The 18,910-nt window shown below is 49.3% G+C and overlaps 1 protein-coding gene across 1 annotated transcript in view; it reads left to right on the top strand.

Moving 5' to 3' along the window:
* Positions 1 to 1,157: 1,157 nt before the first annotated feature.
* Positions 1,158 to 18,910, top strand: part of LOC147017589 (signal peptidase complex catalytic subunit SEC11A) — a 45,194-nt gene continuing 27,441 nt past the window's right edge. Inside the window, exon 1 of the mRNA XM_085847323.1 lies at positions 1,158 to 1,315. Within this exon, the coding sequence (XP_085703449.1) occupies positions 1,265 to 1,315 (51 nt within the window). The 5' untranslated portion in view covers positions 1,158 to 1,264. The remainder of the gene's footprint in view (positions 1,316 to 18,910) is intronic.

Below are 18,910 nucleotides of genomic sequence, written 5' to 3'. Positions count from 1 at the left end.
TCTCCGGTTTTGGAAATTCTTCCTAAAAAAAAAGTTGACGTCATAATATCGCCGCTAATGGAAATCGCCTCTACCATTATCTCCGAAACTTGGCAAGCTGTTTGAATTTTGTTTGCGGGAATCAAGCCTGGCATTAGCACAGATAATTTATCGCAAACCTGATACATCACAATGACGTCATATTCGTTTTTATGACGTCATCATTAGGAGGACGAGGATCTTAGCTCATTTGAGCTTGTTTGTTTAATATATATTATTATAGTTGGAGTCGAGAGAGATGGGGATCAATTGGTTTGGTATAACAATACCGGTTGAACCAAAAGCACCTTCGACTCTGCAAATTGTCTTTAAAATCCGTTAAAGAAACGGGTCAAACTAAACAAAGTCTGCAGGAACTTGCTGGCTCCTGTCGAGATGTTTCATAGGTAGGTGGCGTATATAGAGTCGTGGGGCTCTGAAATCGCCGTTTCTGTCTCGAAAGAGGAAGAAGAAAACGAATATATCTAATGTCTATACAGTATATATAATCGGCTAATGCCGTCCGTTCGACACTGAAACGCTCCTCGGAAAGAAAAACTAATAATAAGTAAAAGTTGCTTAAAATTAATCCAAACTTCCATGATTAAAAAAAAATTTTTTTGAACAATTCGACATAAAATTTAATCCGGGCGGTGTATAGGCAACAGGGTGGGTGTCGTAATGCTGGTATGCCTTGATCCTCCCGATTTTCTTTTTCCATTGCTGTTGAGCTGTGTTCGGTGGCACTAAAGGTGCACATGTTGAGGTGAACTGAAGAACACAAGAAGCTTTATGAATCTTGTGACAAAATACAAAAAAAAAAAACCGCATCATTGTATCTCCTTTGGTTTGGTAAATTGGTTGTATTAAAATATAATTTTTAAACCGGAACAAGGCTTTGTGGACAGCCTGTACTTTGTTCATGAGCCGAAAATGATCTTATAATCCACCGTAAATTAACCCAATCAGATGTTTCAAATAAATCAATGAGTTATTAAAATCATTTTACTCATTTTTAACGCCAACATAACGATTTAACGCCATTTTAATCCTCCCACTCTTCTTACTGCTATCACTTTCCCAGAAAGACCAGTATTAAAGCATTCACGGCTGTTATTATTGTTGTTGTTGTTGTTGTTTTACTGTGCATTACGTTCGGCAGGCAAAGTGCTGGGCAGCCCTGTGGGGGTCTTAGTGCGGCCTAGCCTGAGTTGGTGGGGGTAGTTCCACCACCGTAAAATCCGAGATGTTGAGCTTCGATCTGCTCGACGATGTCCGACGGATGAACAAGCGTCAGGTGAGGGACGAATCCGATTTCAGGGAAATCTCCTCACTTCCATCACCAATCCGTGGAAGCCTGCGAGGGCCTGCGTCTTGGGTTGGCTTGGTCATTAATTACGGACCGCGGTACCAGGTTGCTAACAACAGTTCATACGTTTGTACAGGAGTCGTCAGGTGCTGTTTGTTTTGGTTTTCGCATTCCTCCTGCATTGTCAGGTGACGCTTCAACTTGTATGCGGGTTTCGTGATTTGTCAGCCGGGTTGAGGGAAAGTGCCACGTGGACCTTATAACCGTTATCTCTGTTGCTTTGCTGTGCGATCAGGCTAATAAATAAATAAATACAAATTAATTTATTTATATATATAATTATATATTTATATATTTTATATATATATATATATATATATATATATAATTATATATTTATTTATATATATATATATAACACCTGTGGGGTGTGCTTGCACATTGTGTAAGCATATGAACCGTGTTTCCCCATTGTCTCAGGTTGCTCACCTGTATTTGATTCTTAATTTCTTTATTTTTTTTTTTTTTCATTTATTTATTATTTTCATTTATGGATGCTCTCCGGTTCTGTATTTTTTTTTGTTTGTTTTTTTCCTGTTGTATTGGCTTCGATGGCCATTGGCATGCAAAATTGCCATGCTCCCCCATTGTCTGGGGTCACTCCACCTGCATTGAAAAAAAAAAACAGTAAAAATAAAAATTATTTATTTTTCTCCATTTTTTCATTTATGAATGCTCTCCAATGTTCCATGATTTTTTTATCTTATTTTTATTCCTCCGCACCAGGGGTGCCGGAGGCATTATGTTTCCGGGTTGTCCGTCCGTGCGGATTTTCGTTTACGTGATAACTCGAGAAGCAAATTGTAGAATTTCATCAAACTTGGTAAAAAGGTAAAGTAAGACGGGGCAATTAAGTGATTATTGGGCCAGATGTGATAAAGGTCAAGGTCAAACGCTGAAATTTTACTGTTTACGCCGTAACTCAAGTAAAAGACAGAATTTCATTAAACTTTGTACAAATTTAAAGCAAGACAGGTGAATTAAGCGATTAGATTTTGGGCCAGATATGATAAAGGTCAAGGGTCAAATATGTCAATACTCAAGTGTTTGTGCGGGAGAGCGGAGGCATACCCGTCGACTGCGCGCAGTCGAATTACTCTAGTTTATTTTTACTTTTTTCTCCTGGTGTCCCAGCTTTGATGTCCATCGGCACACAAAATTTCAGCTTTCTTCGTCACCCTGAAGGTACCTATCTTTAATGTTGGTCAGTGGTTAGAAAGAGCTTTATATATTAGATATGGCATTTTGTACATTAGTCCTGATAAGGTTTTGTAACAGGTCACGCACTGATAAGGTAACGTAACGCACTTACTTACCTTGGAAAATACTACAACCTGGAAAAAAAAAAGAGCGCTTGGGAATGGGGTCATTGAGAGTATAATAAATTTTATGAGTTTGGATTGGGGGGAGGGTGGTGACCTGAGGTCATGATGAACAACAGATTTGAAGCCCTGGAGGGAAAAAATGAAACTGAACAGACTGAGGAAGTTGGTTCCACAGGTGAGAGAAAAGAGGAACAAATCATTAACGAGGTACAAACAAGACCTCTCAGAACAACGAGCTTAGAGCAGTTCATTAGTCACGGAGGTATCGACATATTACTAAAACTCTCATCTTGTATATATGTATGTTCCTGAAATACAGCCAAAACGGTACACGATGGCGCAAAAATTTTAGGGCCACCTTACTCGCCATTCTCCTGCGGTGTGCAGTATCAAGTTTCTTTCAAATTGGGCAACGAAAAAATTATTTAAAAATCAACTCCCAGTTCAGGCAAGTACTCCAGGATAATTTGATCAATGCAAACAACCTCAGCGGTATAGTTCGCTGGAGCTACCTGTTTTTATACGCCCGATACATGGATCGGGGCGTATTATGTGATACCGTCCATCCGTCCGTCTGTCTGTCTGTGTCCGTCCGTCCGTCCGTTCCTGTCCACACTCTAACTCCCAAAGTTTTCAACTTTCACGTTTCATATTTGGTAAATAGGTACAGACTGTGGAGACCGTGTGTCGTGACCTACGTTCGTCATCTAAAGTGGTTGCCATGGCAACCAGGATGCTGTTTTCCATGTAGTAGCACAATTCTGTATATACCTTCTTGTTCAGGCGTATATTGTGCTCACTTAAACTCTTGTTTTTTCTTGAAATTATTTATTTAAAAATCTCAAACATTTAGTATAGACAAAGAACGATTTATTTTTAAGCATAAAATATACATCGCCATTTTGATCTACTACTTCCGTGTTCAGGTCAGGTCAGGCCAGATTAGGAATGTGACCTGCTGCAGGTACCATGTAAACCTGAACTAACCTGTTCCATGGTCGGGTTGTCGGCGACTAAACCGTCTCCCCCACCAGGTTTTTTGGTGAGGAGGGTGTGGACACCCAGCAGGATTCATAACAAAACCTGTCAAAGGGCGGAGGAGCTCCTTGTGAGCCAACGGCCATCCATATCTAGTGCCCAACTGTGTCTACGGACGTCCTCCTGCAGTTGGGTTACTTCTTATTAGGAGGTTGGTGGCAGGATTTGCACTCCGGCCACCGTAAAACCCTTCATTCCGCAAAACACAAACGCAAAGAGCAGAGTTATCCGACGATAAGAAATGCAGTCAATGTACAAGCAAAAGCACTTTTACAGTTGCTACTTAAAGACAGGCCCACACACAGAAATGGACCCGTCCAGTCTTTATTGAAGTCCTCAAGCTCAAGGACATGTGAGCTAGAGACCAGAGCCTGTGCTTGGACCTGTCCACCTCATGTGGTCTTCGACGATCCGGCTCGGCGGGACTCGAACCTTCAACACTATGCCGCTCCAAGCACCAGGTACCACGCTCTCCAACTGGCCACGCACCAATCGACCAAGGCCAAGGAGACGATCAGAGGCGACGATGATCCAGCTCGGCAGGACTCGAACCCGCAACACGATGATGATGACCACCACGACGACGAACACGACCTCGATCCTTTTTCCAACCTCTTACCCAGCCTGGCGTTTCGTATATTCCTTTTTTGTCCGGGGTGAGAAAATCGCCGTCTGGGGCGCTCTCCACCCTCATTGGATGGGGCGCCATGAGAAGGTCGCTCTCTTTGGCCATCTCAACCCTCATTGGCCGGCGTGTTGTGGGAAAGCCGCCTTCTGTGGCCATCTCAACCCTCATTGGCCGGCGTGTCGTGGGAAAGCCACCTTCTGTGGCCATCTCAACCCTCGTTGGCTGGCATGTCATGGGAAAGCCACCTTCTGTGGCCATCCCAACCCTCATTGGCCGGCGTGTCGTGGGAAAGTCGCCTTCTGTGGCCATCTCAACCCTCATTGGCCGGCGTGTCGTGGGAAAGCCGCCTTCTGTGGCCATCTCAACCCTCATTGGCTGGCGTGTCGTGGGAAAGCCGCCTTCTGTGGCCATCTCAACCCTCATTGGCTGGCGTGTCGTGGGAAAGCCACCTTCTGTGGCCATCTCAACCCTCGTTGGCTGGCATGTCATGGGAAAGCCGCCTTCTGTGGCCATCCCAACCCTCATTGGCTGGCGTGTCGTGGGAAAGCCGCCTTCTGTGGCCATCTCAACCCTCATTGGCCAGCGTACAAGGAAGAGGAGGAAGGAGTACAGGAAGAATTCAAAAGGGAATGTGGTAAGGGAAGAGGATTGATTATGGGGGATTTTAACTTGCCAGGGATAGATTGGGTCCAGGAACAGGGAAAGGGGCAGAGCAGATGAGGATTTCCTAGTTTTAGTCCAGGATTGCTTTTTAACCCAGTTTGTAGATAAGCCCACAAGGGGGAGTGTCGTGTTAGACCTCCTTTTAAGTCACGATCCCAATATGGTTGTGGAGGTGGGGTCAGGGAGCATTTAGGAACACGTGACCATAACATCGTGTGTGCAAAGATTCTGTTAAGGGTTAGAGTTCAGGATAGTAGAGTAAGGATATTAGATTTCAGGAAGGCAATCTTTGAGGGTATGAGGAGAGAGTTGGATGATGTAGATTGGAGACTCTAACAACAGGACATTCAGTTGAGTCTTTGCTGTAAATGCACTACCCAGCAGAGGAAACATACACAAACAGCTGATTTTATTCTGAAATGATCTGAATCATGACAACTTAACACAGGTGGAGACCAGTTAACTTGATGTGTGATTTTGAAGGTGATTCGTTACACCTGAGCTAACTTACAATTGGTATAATAAGGGGCATGGACACTTATCCAACCAAGATATTCTAGTTTTGTATTTTTAATTAATTTTCTGAAATTAGTAGAATTTGCTGTTCACTTGGAAGTTGTGGGTCATGGTGTATAAATAAAGGTGGAAAAAGTCTGATTTAATGCAATTTAATTCCAGGCTCTAAGGTAACAAAAGGTGAAAATTTTGAAAGGAGGTGCAGACTTTGTATCGGCACTTAATATTTTGAACATGAATGTGAAAACGAACCTGTAGTATAGCAGACCATTGGCTCTGAATTTGTCCTGATCGTGCATGTGCAGAGAGGAGTGAGATAATACTTTCAGTCTGGCTGTCTGGCAGTCAAACAAAATTGAAAATCATTCCAATCAGGAAACTTGCTCTTTTTAAGGACATTATAAAGGACACAGACAACAGGCACGAAGAACTAATGTAATGTGTTCAATGAGGTGGTGTAAATAGACACTATATGCCTTGTGTTGGCTTAATGGTGAGGGTGATGTGCTTGGGATCCTAGGATCCTGAGTTCAAATCCTGCTTGGCTGTTGAATTAATATCAGGTGGGGTTGACTCTGCCTGTCATCCTTCCGAGGTCGGCAAAATGAGTGCCAGCTTGCTGGTATACTGTGTCGGAGTGTCGACCCATCCAGGATTGTGCCCAATAGCCAAGGAGACTGCTTAGGCAGCACCAATGCTCCGCACAGGGTATGGTCCCAATGGATGGATGGAATAGACACTGCATCAACAATGGTAAACTTCTGGAATTTTTTTTTTCTATAACCTTTAAAATCTTAATTTTATTTCAATTGAATTATATACTTGAACTCTAGGACACAAATTGCCGCCTTAGCACTTTCAAAACCCTCCAGTTTAGCAGTACTTGGACAAAATGTTACGGCATTTTACATCGTCATGACCAATCCAATTTTCAGCTCGCAGAACCTGCCCACGTCCTTGTTTATCAAGACAGTGCGGGGTAATGCATTCTATGAACTTTTATTTTTGTGCCCATCCAGTTGCTGAGGTGACTGTTCACCATCAACCATAATGACGAGTCACATGTAGGCAAGACCAAATTCAACAGGCATGTTTCCATCACCTGATGGCCATAAAGGACCTGACAATCTGACGTGGTAATATTCCTGAGACTTGGAAAGCTTCCAGAAGTTTTCTGATCATCCTTCCACGTCTCACTTGTTTTTACTCTGCTATTTGAAGAGCTCTGATTATCGTTTGCCCAAGCCTGACTGTACATGCAGGCCTTTAGATTACATGCTGGCTGCAGCCACTAATGCTGAGCCTTATTAACGTCCTCAAATTGATTGCACAGGTAATTAATATTGTTGTGGTTACCAAATTCGCAAACCACCATTCAGGTCCCTTAGGTGAGGTATCTCGGCAAGTACATGTGTAGTTAGGCCCAAACCCGTTGTCTAGTGGGAATACATGTCATTTATGCGAGCTGCGACTCTTCAGGATAGCCGTTTTTCTTTTACTATCTTTATTTTGGACCAACCGCCATGATTACCACCACAACCACAACATCAACCACCAACCACAACGCCGCTTCACCACAACCGCCACGACCTTCCCGTCACACCTCGCAACCGTAGCATCGCCACCGTTCTTGCCCCGCTGTGGGTACCGGTGTTGGATTCGTGCAGGGCGCGCGTCGAACAGCGTGTACAAAATCACGGATTTTGTGCTTCAAAAACGGATCAAAAACGACACACGCCCACTTTTTGCCGTCCAATCGGTGAGCGAGGGGCGATTTGGCCCCGCCTCCAGGACGATCGATATATGCAAATTTGTGGATCAAAAAGCCTTCACGCCCACTTTTTCTCGGGCCAATGGGGAGCGAGGTGAAAGGTCAAAGGGAGGGGGTCAAAGGCGAAGCTACGGGGGGATAAAAGGACCGTGTTCGTCAGTCAGAGGGTGTGGAAGTCTGGAGCCCGAAGCCTGCAGTAGCTGGAGAAGCTGAAGAGAGTCGAACGAGGAGAGCCCAAAGAAGAGTCCAGGGTGGAGAGTCCAGAGGCGGAGAGGCGGCAGCGGCGAAGGCAGACGAGGGGTGCTCGCGACGGTGCCGGGAGCTGCACGCCCGAGGAAGGCCGGCAGCGCGACCTGGCCGAGGTGGAGACGCACACCAGGGATAATAAAGATCCTCTATACCCCGAGCATCAGCAACCCCCTCCTGTTTCCCCCCGCGCTGAGATAGTGCGACCAAGGGGGCCCCTTTCCCACCCCCTGCCAGACACTGTCCGCGAGGCCCGCGGAGTGAGGCGCCATCGCCGCTCCGCGTCTCATCACCAGACGGGTAGGCGCGACCCGGTCTCGGCCTCAGGCCCGCCTCATTCTTGGGGGTATTCTTTTCCTTGGTTTTGGGTATGTGTTGTCGGCGCCGTCTGTGAAGTAGAATTGTATAAGTGTTGCCGTGTGCTCGGTAGTCGGTATTAGCTCTGCATTGTCTTCGCTTTTATATTTGCTTTTTGTGTAAATGGAATTGTGTTTTCTTTTTTTTGTGTGCTTTTGGTGGAATTGAATATGTGTGCTTCCCGTGTGCCGCGAATAAATGTGCTTTATTATTGAACTGTTCTCCCGCTTCGCTTCGTCTTTTCCTCCATTGAATCCCCATCTTGCTTCACGTAAAGGGTTGGTAGTGGGCTGAATACGCCCGATAATTAATCGAACCGTCGAGGTCGACGATAACACCGCTCGGTTATTCTGATAGTACGGAACGGGTCGCTTAAGTGGCCCGTGTCCAAAGTCGACCTGCGGCGAGGTGCGATCGCCCGGTCTACCCTCCGCGTGGGTACTTAGGTAGGTCGAATTCGGCGAGCAACCCTATCCCACGCGGGGGCTGATTGGCTCGATCGCGGTGAGACCGAAAGGTCCACCCGTGACTGGTTCCCGGCGTTAGTCCGAGAGGGTCACGACTGGATTGTCCGTCCGGTGGGCGACGTGCCGCGATTCGAGTTACGTGGCCGTCAGCACGCCGGCGGGCGCGAATACCGCAACAATATATATATATATATATATATATATATATATATATATATATATATATATATATATATATATATATATATATATATATATATATATAAAATTTGAGTGGAAATGTCTGGAAGAGGGAAATACAAGAAGCTTTCCAAATGTTCTCTGACAGCGTGATTTTATTGTCACCCCAACTCGGATAAATAATCTCTTCCAGCAGAGGGTAGGGGAATCCTCAATCTCCACCCCCACCCCTACTCATTCTGACTTGCTACTTCTCCCCCCTCCACCCCCATCCTCGATCACTACACTTACACAAGTAATGTGCCTGAATTCATGTAATCTCAAGGCTTGATATGCTACGATAAACAACTCCTGTATTTGTCTCCATTTGGTGATGTTAAGGAAGTCCTTGGTCCTTTTCAAAGTAGGCCATCGTGTGGCCGAATTCCATTATTATTCATCTTCTGGCTACTACAGTTGTGTTTGAAAATGCGAAGCTTGCACAATTTATCTTGGGATTGTTGTCTTTGGGGGATTTTTTTTTTTAAAAGTTAACAGGACACAGTGATGAACTTTGCCAGATAATGTTATTAAATTGAGTTTGTGCCATCCTGAGTATCCGTAACATTTGTCTTCCTTTGTGGCCCTTATCTCTGTTTATAGTATTCTGTATATACCTCCGTGGGTAACGGACTGCTCTCAGCTCGTTCTGAGAGGTCTTGTTTGTACTTCGTTACTGACTTGTTCCTCTTTTCTCTCACCTGTGGAACCAACTTCCCAAATCTTCAGTCCCATTCTTCCCTCCAGGGCTTCAAGTCTGTTGTTCATCATGACTTTAGGTCACCACCCCCCCCCCAATCCATGCTCATAATTTCTTCTACCTGAAATGATCCCATTCCCTAGCACTCCTTTTTTTTTTCCAATTGTTGTAATTTCTTACCCCCCCCCCCACCTGTCCCAACCTCTTCATTTGTTGTCAGTTCGTTTGTTGATTTTCTGTTTCATCATGACTTCTTCCTCTTCTTGCTGTAATTCATTCAGCTTGTGTGCAGCTTGTTCACCCCCCCCCCCTCCGTGTCCTTCTCCCCCTCCCCTTGATCTCACTCTCACTTCTATTCTGCTGTTGGTTTGTCCCCTTCTCCATTTTGTTCCCTTGCATCCTGCTCTATTTTCTGAGCCTTGATCATACATACAAAAAAGCACATCATTGTTCAGAGTGGCCTTGTGTGTACATTTGGTCATACCTTGTTATTCACAGGTGCCTTGTTTGTATCCAATAATTTGTTCAGAGTCCAGAGTAGTACAGAAGCACCTGTCTAGGTTTTTCCCATCCCTTGTACAGGTGTCCATGCATACGCTTTATTACCTCCGCATCCGAAGGTGGACAGAGGTTGTTTTCACTCCTGTCTGTCTGTCTTTTTGCCTGTCTATTTGTTTGTGAGCAGGATATCTCAAAAGTTGTGGATGAATTCAGACAAATTTTGGTGGACAGGATGGGTGTGTGACAAGGAGAAATTGATTACATTCTGGTGAAGATCCAAATCTGGATCTGCATCAGGAGAAGAGAATGATTTCATTTTTATTAAATTATGTAAATTAATATTGTTTTAAATAATAATTAATTAATAATTTAATAATTAAAAATTTAAATAATTAATAATTTTGTAAGTGATTCTTCACCACTGAGAGATAGGGCCAAAAACGATATAGCACGATATCTCAAAAAGTTGACGGATTCAGAAGAAACTTGGTGGACAGGTTAGGTGTTTGATGTGGAATAATTGATTCGATTTTGATGAAGATCCAGATGCGACAACTTTTTTTACTTTTTATCTTGCCAAAACGAAGTTTTTGCAAGATATTGTTGTGGTTACCAAATTCGCAAACCACCATTCAGGTCCCTTAGGTGAGGTATCTCGGTAAGTGCATGTGTAGTTAGGCCCAAACCCGTTGTCTAGTGGGAATACATGTCATTTATGCATGCTGCGACTCTTCAGGATAGCCGTTTTTCTTTTACTATCTTTATTTTGGACCAACCGCCATGATTACCACCACAATCACAACATCAACCACCAACCACAATGCCGCTTCACCACAACCGCCACGACCTTCACGTCACACCTCGCAACCGTAGCATCGCCACCGTTCTTGCCCCGCTGTGGGTACCGGTGTTGGACTCGTGCAGGGCGCGCGCCGAACAGTGTGTACAAAATCACGGATTTTGTGCTTCAAAAACGGATCAAAAACGACACACGCCCACTTTTTGCCGTCCAATCGGTGAGCGAGGGGCGAATTGGCCCCGCCTCCAGGACGATCGATATATGCAAATTTGTGGATCAAAAAGCCTTCACGCCCACTTTTTCTCGGGCCAATGGGGAGCGAGGTGAAAGGTCAAAGGGAGGGGGTCAAAGGCGAAGCTACGGGGGGATAAAAGGACCGTGTTCGTCAGTCCAACGAGAGAGGAAGAGAGTCGGTCGGAGAGTCAAGAAGTGGAGAGTCGGAGAGTCCAGAGGCGGAGAGTAGGAGAGTCGGAAGCAGAGGGTCAAGACTTCGCGGGCGGTGGAGCTGCTCGTCGTGTGCGTTGGAGTCGGAACGGAGGGGACGAGCTGTGGAAAGGCGGCGACACCAGACGAGGGGGTGCTCGCGTCGTGCAGGGAGCTGCACCCGAGGGAGGCCGACAGCGCGACCTGGCCGAGGTGGAGACGCACACCAGGGATAATAAAGATCCTCTATACCCCGAGCATCAGCAACCCCCTCCTGTTTCCCCCCACGCTGAGATAGTGCGACCAAGGGGGCCCCTTTCCCACCCCCTACCAGACACTGCCCGCGAGGCCCATGGGGTTGGGGCGCCATCGCCGCTCCGCGTCTCATCACCAGACGGGTAGGCGCGACCCGGTCTCGGCCTCAGGCCCGCCTCATTCTTGGGGGTATTCTTTTCCTTGGTTTTGGGTATGTGTTGTCGGCGCCGTCTGTGAAGTAGAATTGTATAAGTGTTGCCGTGTGCTCGGTAGTCGGTATTAGCTCTGCATTGTGTTTTCGCTTTTACATTTGCTTTTTGTGTAAATTGCATTGTGTCTTTTCTGTGTGCATTTGGTGGAATTGTATATGTGTGCTTCCCGTGTGCCGCGAATAAATGTGCTTTTGTGTTGAACTGTTTCCCGCTTCGCTTCGTCATTTCTCCCATTGAATCCTCATCTTGCTTCACGTAAAGGGTTGGTAGTGGGCTGAATACGCCCGATAATTAATCGAACCGTCGAGGTCGACGATAACACCGCTCGGTTATTCTGATAGTACGGAACGGGTCGCTTAAGTGGCCCGTGTCCAAAGTCGACCTGCGGCGAGGTGCGATCGCCCGGTCTACCCTCCGCGTGGGTACTTAGGTAGGTCGAATTTGGCGAGCAACCCTATCCCACACGGGGGCTGATTGGCTCGATCGCGGTGAGACCGAAAGGTCCACCCGTGACTGGTTCCCGGCGTTAGTCCGAGAGGGTCACGACTGGATTGTCCGTCCGGTGGGCGACGTGCCGCGATTCGAGTTACGTGGCCGTCAGCACGCCGGCGGGCGCGAATCCGCAACACTGGTGTCAGGTCGTGCGATATAAACTCATCGCCCTCCTCGCGGCACTGGTATCGGAGAACAGGAAAACGGGCTCTCCTGTCTCCGGCTAAATTCACGGGAATCGGTCCAGGGGTGAGAGAAGCGACCCCCGATTCCCTCCAAATTACGAGCGAGCAAATTAACCCTTCACGAGAAGCAAGATGGCGTCTCAAGGCGAGCGGGAGCCGGGGGTATTAGAAATGGATGGAGAATGTGTAGGATCCATGGTCCAGGATGGAATCCCCGAGCAGGAAATGTTGATTGTGCAGGAACACGGACTCGCCCAACTGAACCCAGGGCCCGAGGTGGGTGCGGCAGCGGCCGCGGTGTATGACACCTCCCCCCCCCCTCTCCACCAAGACCCTTCCCCAACCCCTGCCGAAACGGCTCACTCAAGCGCACCCAACGTGGCCCAGCTATGCGCCATGCTGGCGGCAATGACAAATGAAATAAAAAACGAAATGAAAGACATGAACAAACAAATAAACGAAAAGATGGATACAAATACAAACGAAATTAAAGACATGAACAAACAAATAAACGAAAAGATGGATACAAATACAAACGAAATGAAAGGCATGAACGAAAAGATGGATACAAATACAAATGAAATGAAAAACGAAATGAACAAGCAAATAAACGGAATGGAAGCAAACATGAAGGAAGAAATGAAAAAGTTCCGGGGTGAGACGCAGAACATGGGCCGATGCCTGCAGGCGGGCATGAAGGCCGTGACAAAGGAAATAATAGTGGAGACAAGGGAGGTAAAGGGTGAAGATTTGGCAGAGACACGGGAGATAGAAAAAATAGAGGAAAGACTACACGAGGAAGACGGGGTAAGTGACGCACACACACACACAGAGGTAGTGGAGGATAATGGGGGTGAGCTGGCGGACTGGGTAGAGACCCAGTGCGAGCACCTGGATGGCCTCCTCCAGGAACGAGGGGAGGGAGTATGCCCCCTTGAGGCGAGTCACGACCAGGTGAGTTCGGTCGTGCTTTGCGAGGTTGAGAGGAGGAGTGCTGTGGACAGGTGCTTGGAGAGCTTGGGGGGTATAGAGGCCCCGGAGACCCTTGTGGGGACACAAATCCCCAGTGTGGTTGTCCCTGTGTGTGTGGTGCAAGGCGTGAGTGCGTCCCCGTGTGTGGAAGCGACCCCGTGTGTGAGTGGTGTGGTGGCGATGGTGCCAGAGTACGTGCTTCCCAGCACGCCGTGCGTGGGTGAGGCACCGTGTGTGAGTGAGGTCGTGTGTGTGAGTGAAACGGCCAGTGTGGATGAGGAACCATGGTTGAGTGCCCCCGCGGGTATGAGTGAGGCACAGTGTGTGGATGAGGAACCGCGGGTGAGTTCCCCCGCGTGTGTGAGTGAGGCACGGAGTATGGATGAGACACCGCGGTTGAGTGCCCCCGCGTGTGTGGATGAGGAACCGCGGTTGAGTGCCCCCGCGGGTATGAGTGAGGCACGGTGTGTGGATGAGGCACCGCGGGTGAGTTCCCCCGCGTGTGTGAGTGAGGCACGGAGTATGGATGAGACACCGCGGTTGAGTGCCCCCGCGTGTGTGGATGAGGCACCGCGGTTAAGTTCCCCCGCGTGTATGAGTGAGGCACGGTGTGTGGATGAGGCACAGCGGGTGAGTGCCCCCGCATGCGTGAGTGAACGGCCGTGTGCAAGGTCGCTGAATGCAAGGGAGACCGTGTGTGTGAGAGAGCGGTATGTGAGGGAGATGTCGGTTGGCATGCGGGAGCACGCAGCCGCATCTCCCGGTGTGAATGTGATGGAGTGGACTGTGTGCGTCGTAACACGCAGGTGTGCGTGGGTTGAATGGCGACGACGGCGACATGTGAGGAAAGAAAGCCGAGTAGCGGCTGTAGTTGTTTCGGGGACCGTGCCGGGTTCACCCAGCAGTGAGCACGCGGTTCGTGCTGTGCAACGCACGAGACCACCACGTGCTCGCTTGCGAGAGTGAAGTCCCGGTCCGGAAACGCCAGCGGTGGATTTGCCGATCCCGCGGACGGACAAAGTTTAGGCAGGATTTCGGATTTGGACCGGACGGGTTCTCCACGCGATCGTGTGTGTTAAGCTCCAACGGGCAAAGCACATGTGTTCGCGTGGGGAACCCCTCGAGACGTGGGGCTTGTTTTTTTTATGCGCACGGTGACGTCATGGCTGCACGTGGGGTTGGAATCCGGCAGGAGGGGTATCTCTGCCGGATGGTGCCGTCCAAGGAGGGACGAGGAACACGTGCAGCTGCATGACGTCACGGGCAGGTGTAAAGTGCGCGAGCTCTGAGTTGCCGCGCAGGTGCTGCGAAAAAAAAACAAAAAAAAAACAAGCCTCACTTTCGGGTGTACAGGATTCCTGGGCAAGGGGTGGAAGACCCCCTTGGCCTCGGGCACAGGATGGAAACTAGTTAGGGGGAAGGGTTAGCTAGCTAGACCGACTTCATGGGGCAGGGGTAAGTCCTCATGGAGTCCGTGGAATGGATTAGTTAGAGGGATTGTAGCGAGATTTAGGATGGGAAATTATTTTTTTGATTTTGAGGACATGGACAGACTTGTGAATGTGTAGAGTTGACGTAGCTTAGCTACGTAGTGTTAAAAGGAACGTGCTGTAGTGTAAGGGACGACGTGGGAGCACGAGTTAGTTAGGGGATGTAGTTAGGAGGATGGCAGAGTTCAGCGGTGTGTGTGTTGAAGAGTTGTGAGGTGAGTCCATGATGAGTGAGTGAGGCCAGCGGGTCTGTGTGAGTGGAGCGAATGGGGAATGCATGGTGCGATGAGTGATTGGGGGAGGAGTGACTCCTGCCCAAGGGACCCCGGGGTCAGTATAAAGTGAGTTAGGGGGTTAGTCAAATTTACAAAATGGAGGTCGTTTTGTTGTTGGTGGGAATGTAGGCTCGAAACCCATTTGGAGGGGTGCAGGAGCCCTGTTGACGGCTTGGGAGCGTGGCTGCGAAAGGTGAGTATCGCTGAGTGGGTACCCCGGGCACCAGGCTAGTCGGCCGTGGTAGGCCAAGGGCCCATGGGGGGCCGGGATAGCGTAGTGGGCACGGGTGCGCCTGCTTGGTGCGGGGGCCCGGGGCGCCATTAGCCGCGTGGGCAGTGTTGTGGGCACGGGTGACCCTCGGAAAGGGGCCCGGGAGGCCGGCCTGCCACGTGTGCGTTTCAGGGGAGGTGCCATGGGGGGCACTCCCCGGTGTTAGGGAGCTGGTAGGCTCGGAGGCAGTGTAGTGCCCGGGAGTGCCATAGCGGGAGATTCGGCAGAGGGTCGTGCCTGCCAAAGGGAGCCACGTGTCCCAGCCAGGAGACCGTGTGAGGGCACGGAGAGAAAATTGGGGGGCGAGGCCCGAAATTGTGAGGACACCAACACAGGCGACGGGAATCTGGGTTGTTAGAACCAATAGTTTAAGCGAGAGGCGCTTGTTGAAAGCCCCGGGGTAGTTTAACAGTTAAATGGTTAGGGTAGATTAGGAGATGTACCCCTCCGCACCATCCATCCCCTCGCTGTCGTTGTGGGCCGCTGGACCCACTTGGTGTTAAGATCGCTGAACTCTGGGGAGGCCATTCTGAGGCTTGAGTTGGGCCTCAGCACAGGACGTTAGCTCTCCCTTATTCCCCTCCGGGAAGGGAACGTAGGGGTTGGGAGTCGGCTAGGTGACAGGATAGGTTAGCCGAACAAGGACAGTACAGGGGGTTAGGGGACGATTTATAGTGGGGAAGTAAAAATAAAAACAACAAAAAAAAAAGTTGGGGCTAAATTGGGGTTTGACAAATTAAGGGAGTGGGTATGTACAGTGACAGGCAAAGGCGATAGGTTGGGAGGGAGACAGGTAGGTAGGTCCGAGCCCGCCTTCCAAGTGGCCAGCACCACCGCACTCCCTCCACCAACCTCCACTGAACGGCAAAGGCTGGCCAACTTCATCGGCAGCTGTTGTTTTTTCTTCAAGGCCTGTGCCGGCCAGTTCATCTGCCGGCTGTGTTTGCCTGCAGCGGCCTTCTTCTGCGGGCTGTGTTTGCCTGCTGCCTTTGCCATGCCCACTGCCCATGTTCACCAGCCCCATGCAATTTTTGCTTTGCCCCCCCCACCCCCTGTTCATTGCCATGTGCGCCAGGATCGTAAAAGCAACAGTTTGCAAGCTGCGAGAACTGCCCCGTTGGCAGCTACAACACGGGCCTGCAGTGGCGGCCCGTGCACCGTGTTTGCGTCCATCCATCCATCCATCCATTCGTTGTGCTCATTGCGTGTGCCACTTGAGCTGGCACGGAGACTGCGTTGTGCAGCCCATGCACCGTTGTGGTTCACTGCGTTCAGTTCAAAAGGGAAGGCCTTGGACTGCGTGTGAGCAGCCAGCCACGTTCCCTGTCACCTGCATTGTTTGAGTCAGAGACTGCATGCGGGCAGCCTGGCTCCCTGCTAACTGCTTTCTTTTTGCAGAGTTCAGTGATCCTGGGCCATGGTTTAGTGTAAAATTTGTAAGTTAAGGTTAAGATGTACTGTAAATATGAGTGCGCCCCCGGCATGTCTGTCCTAGCGCCGGCAATTTTATTTAAGTCGTCCGTGTGAGTGAGTTTGTTTAGATAGTTACGCAGCCCTCAGGTTATTTATTTTGGGGACACGAATACCATGAATGTCGCACTCAGGGATCCGTAGGTAAAATGTACTAGGGGAAAACTACACATGATGGCACACGAAAATTTGACGACTCGGGACGAGTCTGTAAAAAGGGGAGGGGGTAGTGTTGTGGTTACCAAATTCGCAAACCACCATTCAGGTCCCTTAGGTGAGGTATCTCGGTAAGTGCATGTGTAGTTAGGCCCAAACCCGTTGTCTAGTGGGAATACATGTCATTTATGCGTGCTGCGACTCTTCAGGATAGCCGTTTTTCTTTTACTATCTTTATTTTGGACCAACCGCCATGATTACCACCACAATCACAACATCAACCACCAACCACAACGCCGCTTCACCACAACCGCCACGACCTTCACGTCACACCTCGCAACCGTAGCATCGCCACCGTTCTTGCCCCGCTGTGGGTACCGGTGTTGGACTCGTGCAGGGCGCGCGCCGAACAGCGTGTACAAAATCACGGATTTTGTGCTTCAAAAACGGATCAAAAACGACACACGCCCACTTTTTGCCGTCCAATCGGTGAGCGAGGGGCGAATTGGCCCTGCCTCCAGGACGATCGATATATGCAAATTTGTGGATCAAAAAGCCTTCACGCCCACTTTTTCTCGGGCCAATGGGGAGCGAGGTGAAAGGTCAAAGGGAGGGGGTCAAAGGCGAAGCTACGGGGGGATAAAAGGACCGTGTTCGTCAGTCCAACGAGAGAGGAAGAGAGTCGGTCGGAGAGTCAAGAAGTGGAGAGTCGGAGAGTCCAGAGGCGGAGAGTAGGAGAGTCGGAAGCAGAGGGTCAAGACTTCGCGGGCGGTGGAGCTGCTCGTCGTGTGCGTTGGAGTCGGAACGGAGGGGACGAGCTGTGGAAAGGCGGCGACACCAGACGAGGGGGTGCTCGCGTCGTGCAGGGAGCTGCACCCGAGGGAGGCCGACAGCGCGACCTGGCCGAGGTGGAGACGCTCGTCGCGGGGCAATAAAAATCCTCTATACCCCGAGCATCAGCAACCCCCTCCTGTTTCCCCCCCGCGCTGAGATAGTGCGACCAAGGGGTCCCCTTTCCCACCCCCTACCAGACACTGCCCGCGAGGCCCGCGGGGTTGGGGCGCCATCGCCGCTCCGCGTCTCATCACCAGACGGGTAGGCGCGACCCGGTCTCGGCCTCAGGCCCGCCTCATTCTTGGGGGTATTCTTTTCCTTGGTTTTGGGTATGTGTTGTCGGCGCCGTCTGTGAAGTAGAATTGTATAAGTGTTGCCGTGTGCTCGGTAGTCGGTATTAGCTCTGCATTGTGTTTTCGCTTTTACATTTGCTTTTTGTGTAAATTGCATTGTGTCTTTTCTGTGTGCATTTGGTGGAATTGTATATGTGTGCTTCCCGTGTGCCGCGAATAAATGTGCTTTTGTGTTGAACTGTTTCCCGCTTCGCTTCGTCATTTCTCCCATTGAATCCTCATCTTGCTTCACGTAAAGGGTTGGTAGTGGGCTGAATACGCCCGATAATTAATCGAACCGTCGAGGTCGACGATAACACCGCTCGGTTATTCTGATAGTACGGAACGGGTCGCTTAAGTGGCCCGTGTCCGAAGTCGACCTGCGGCGAGGTGCGATCGCCCGGTCTACCCTCCGCGTGGGTACTTAGGTAGGTCGAATTTGGCGAGCAACCCTATCCCACACGGGGGCTGATTGGCTCGATCGCGGTGAGACCGAAAGGTCCACCCGTGACTGGTTCCCGGCGTTAGTCCGAGAGGGTCACGACTGGATTGTCCGTCCGGTGGGCGACGTGCCGCGATTCGAGTTACGTGGCCGTCAGCACGCCGGCGGGCGCGAATCCGCAACAATATGTTAGTCAGCTTGTATGTTTGTTTTTTTTTTGTTTGTCTGTAATCACGTATAAAAAATTCTGCAGAGCACAGTTATCATTGGAAATTTTTGTAACTTCGCATATCAGAGGCCTATAGAGGTCCCTTTCAGCACACAAAATTTTGAAGGTCAAAGGTCAAGGTCACTTTGTCGCAAATCAGGGGAGTCGATAAAACCCTTATTTTTGAGTAATTTTGATCGGATCGTCTTCAAACTTCATGGGAATATAGTTCATGGTCTGGCGCTCAGCTGATTAGTTTTTGGTGGCGATTGGTCT

This window comes from Eptatretus burgeri, chromosome 11 (genome assembly GCF_056783735.1).
Source record: "Eptatretus burgeri isolate ZD-2024b chromosome 11, Ebu_testis_v1, whole genome shotgun sequence".
NCBI lineage: Eukaryota > Metazoa > Chordata > Myxini > Myxiniformes > Myxinidae > Eptatretus > Eptatretus burgeri.
This window is presented reverse-complemented; position numbering and strand designations above follow the sequence as displayed.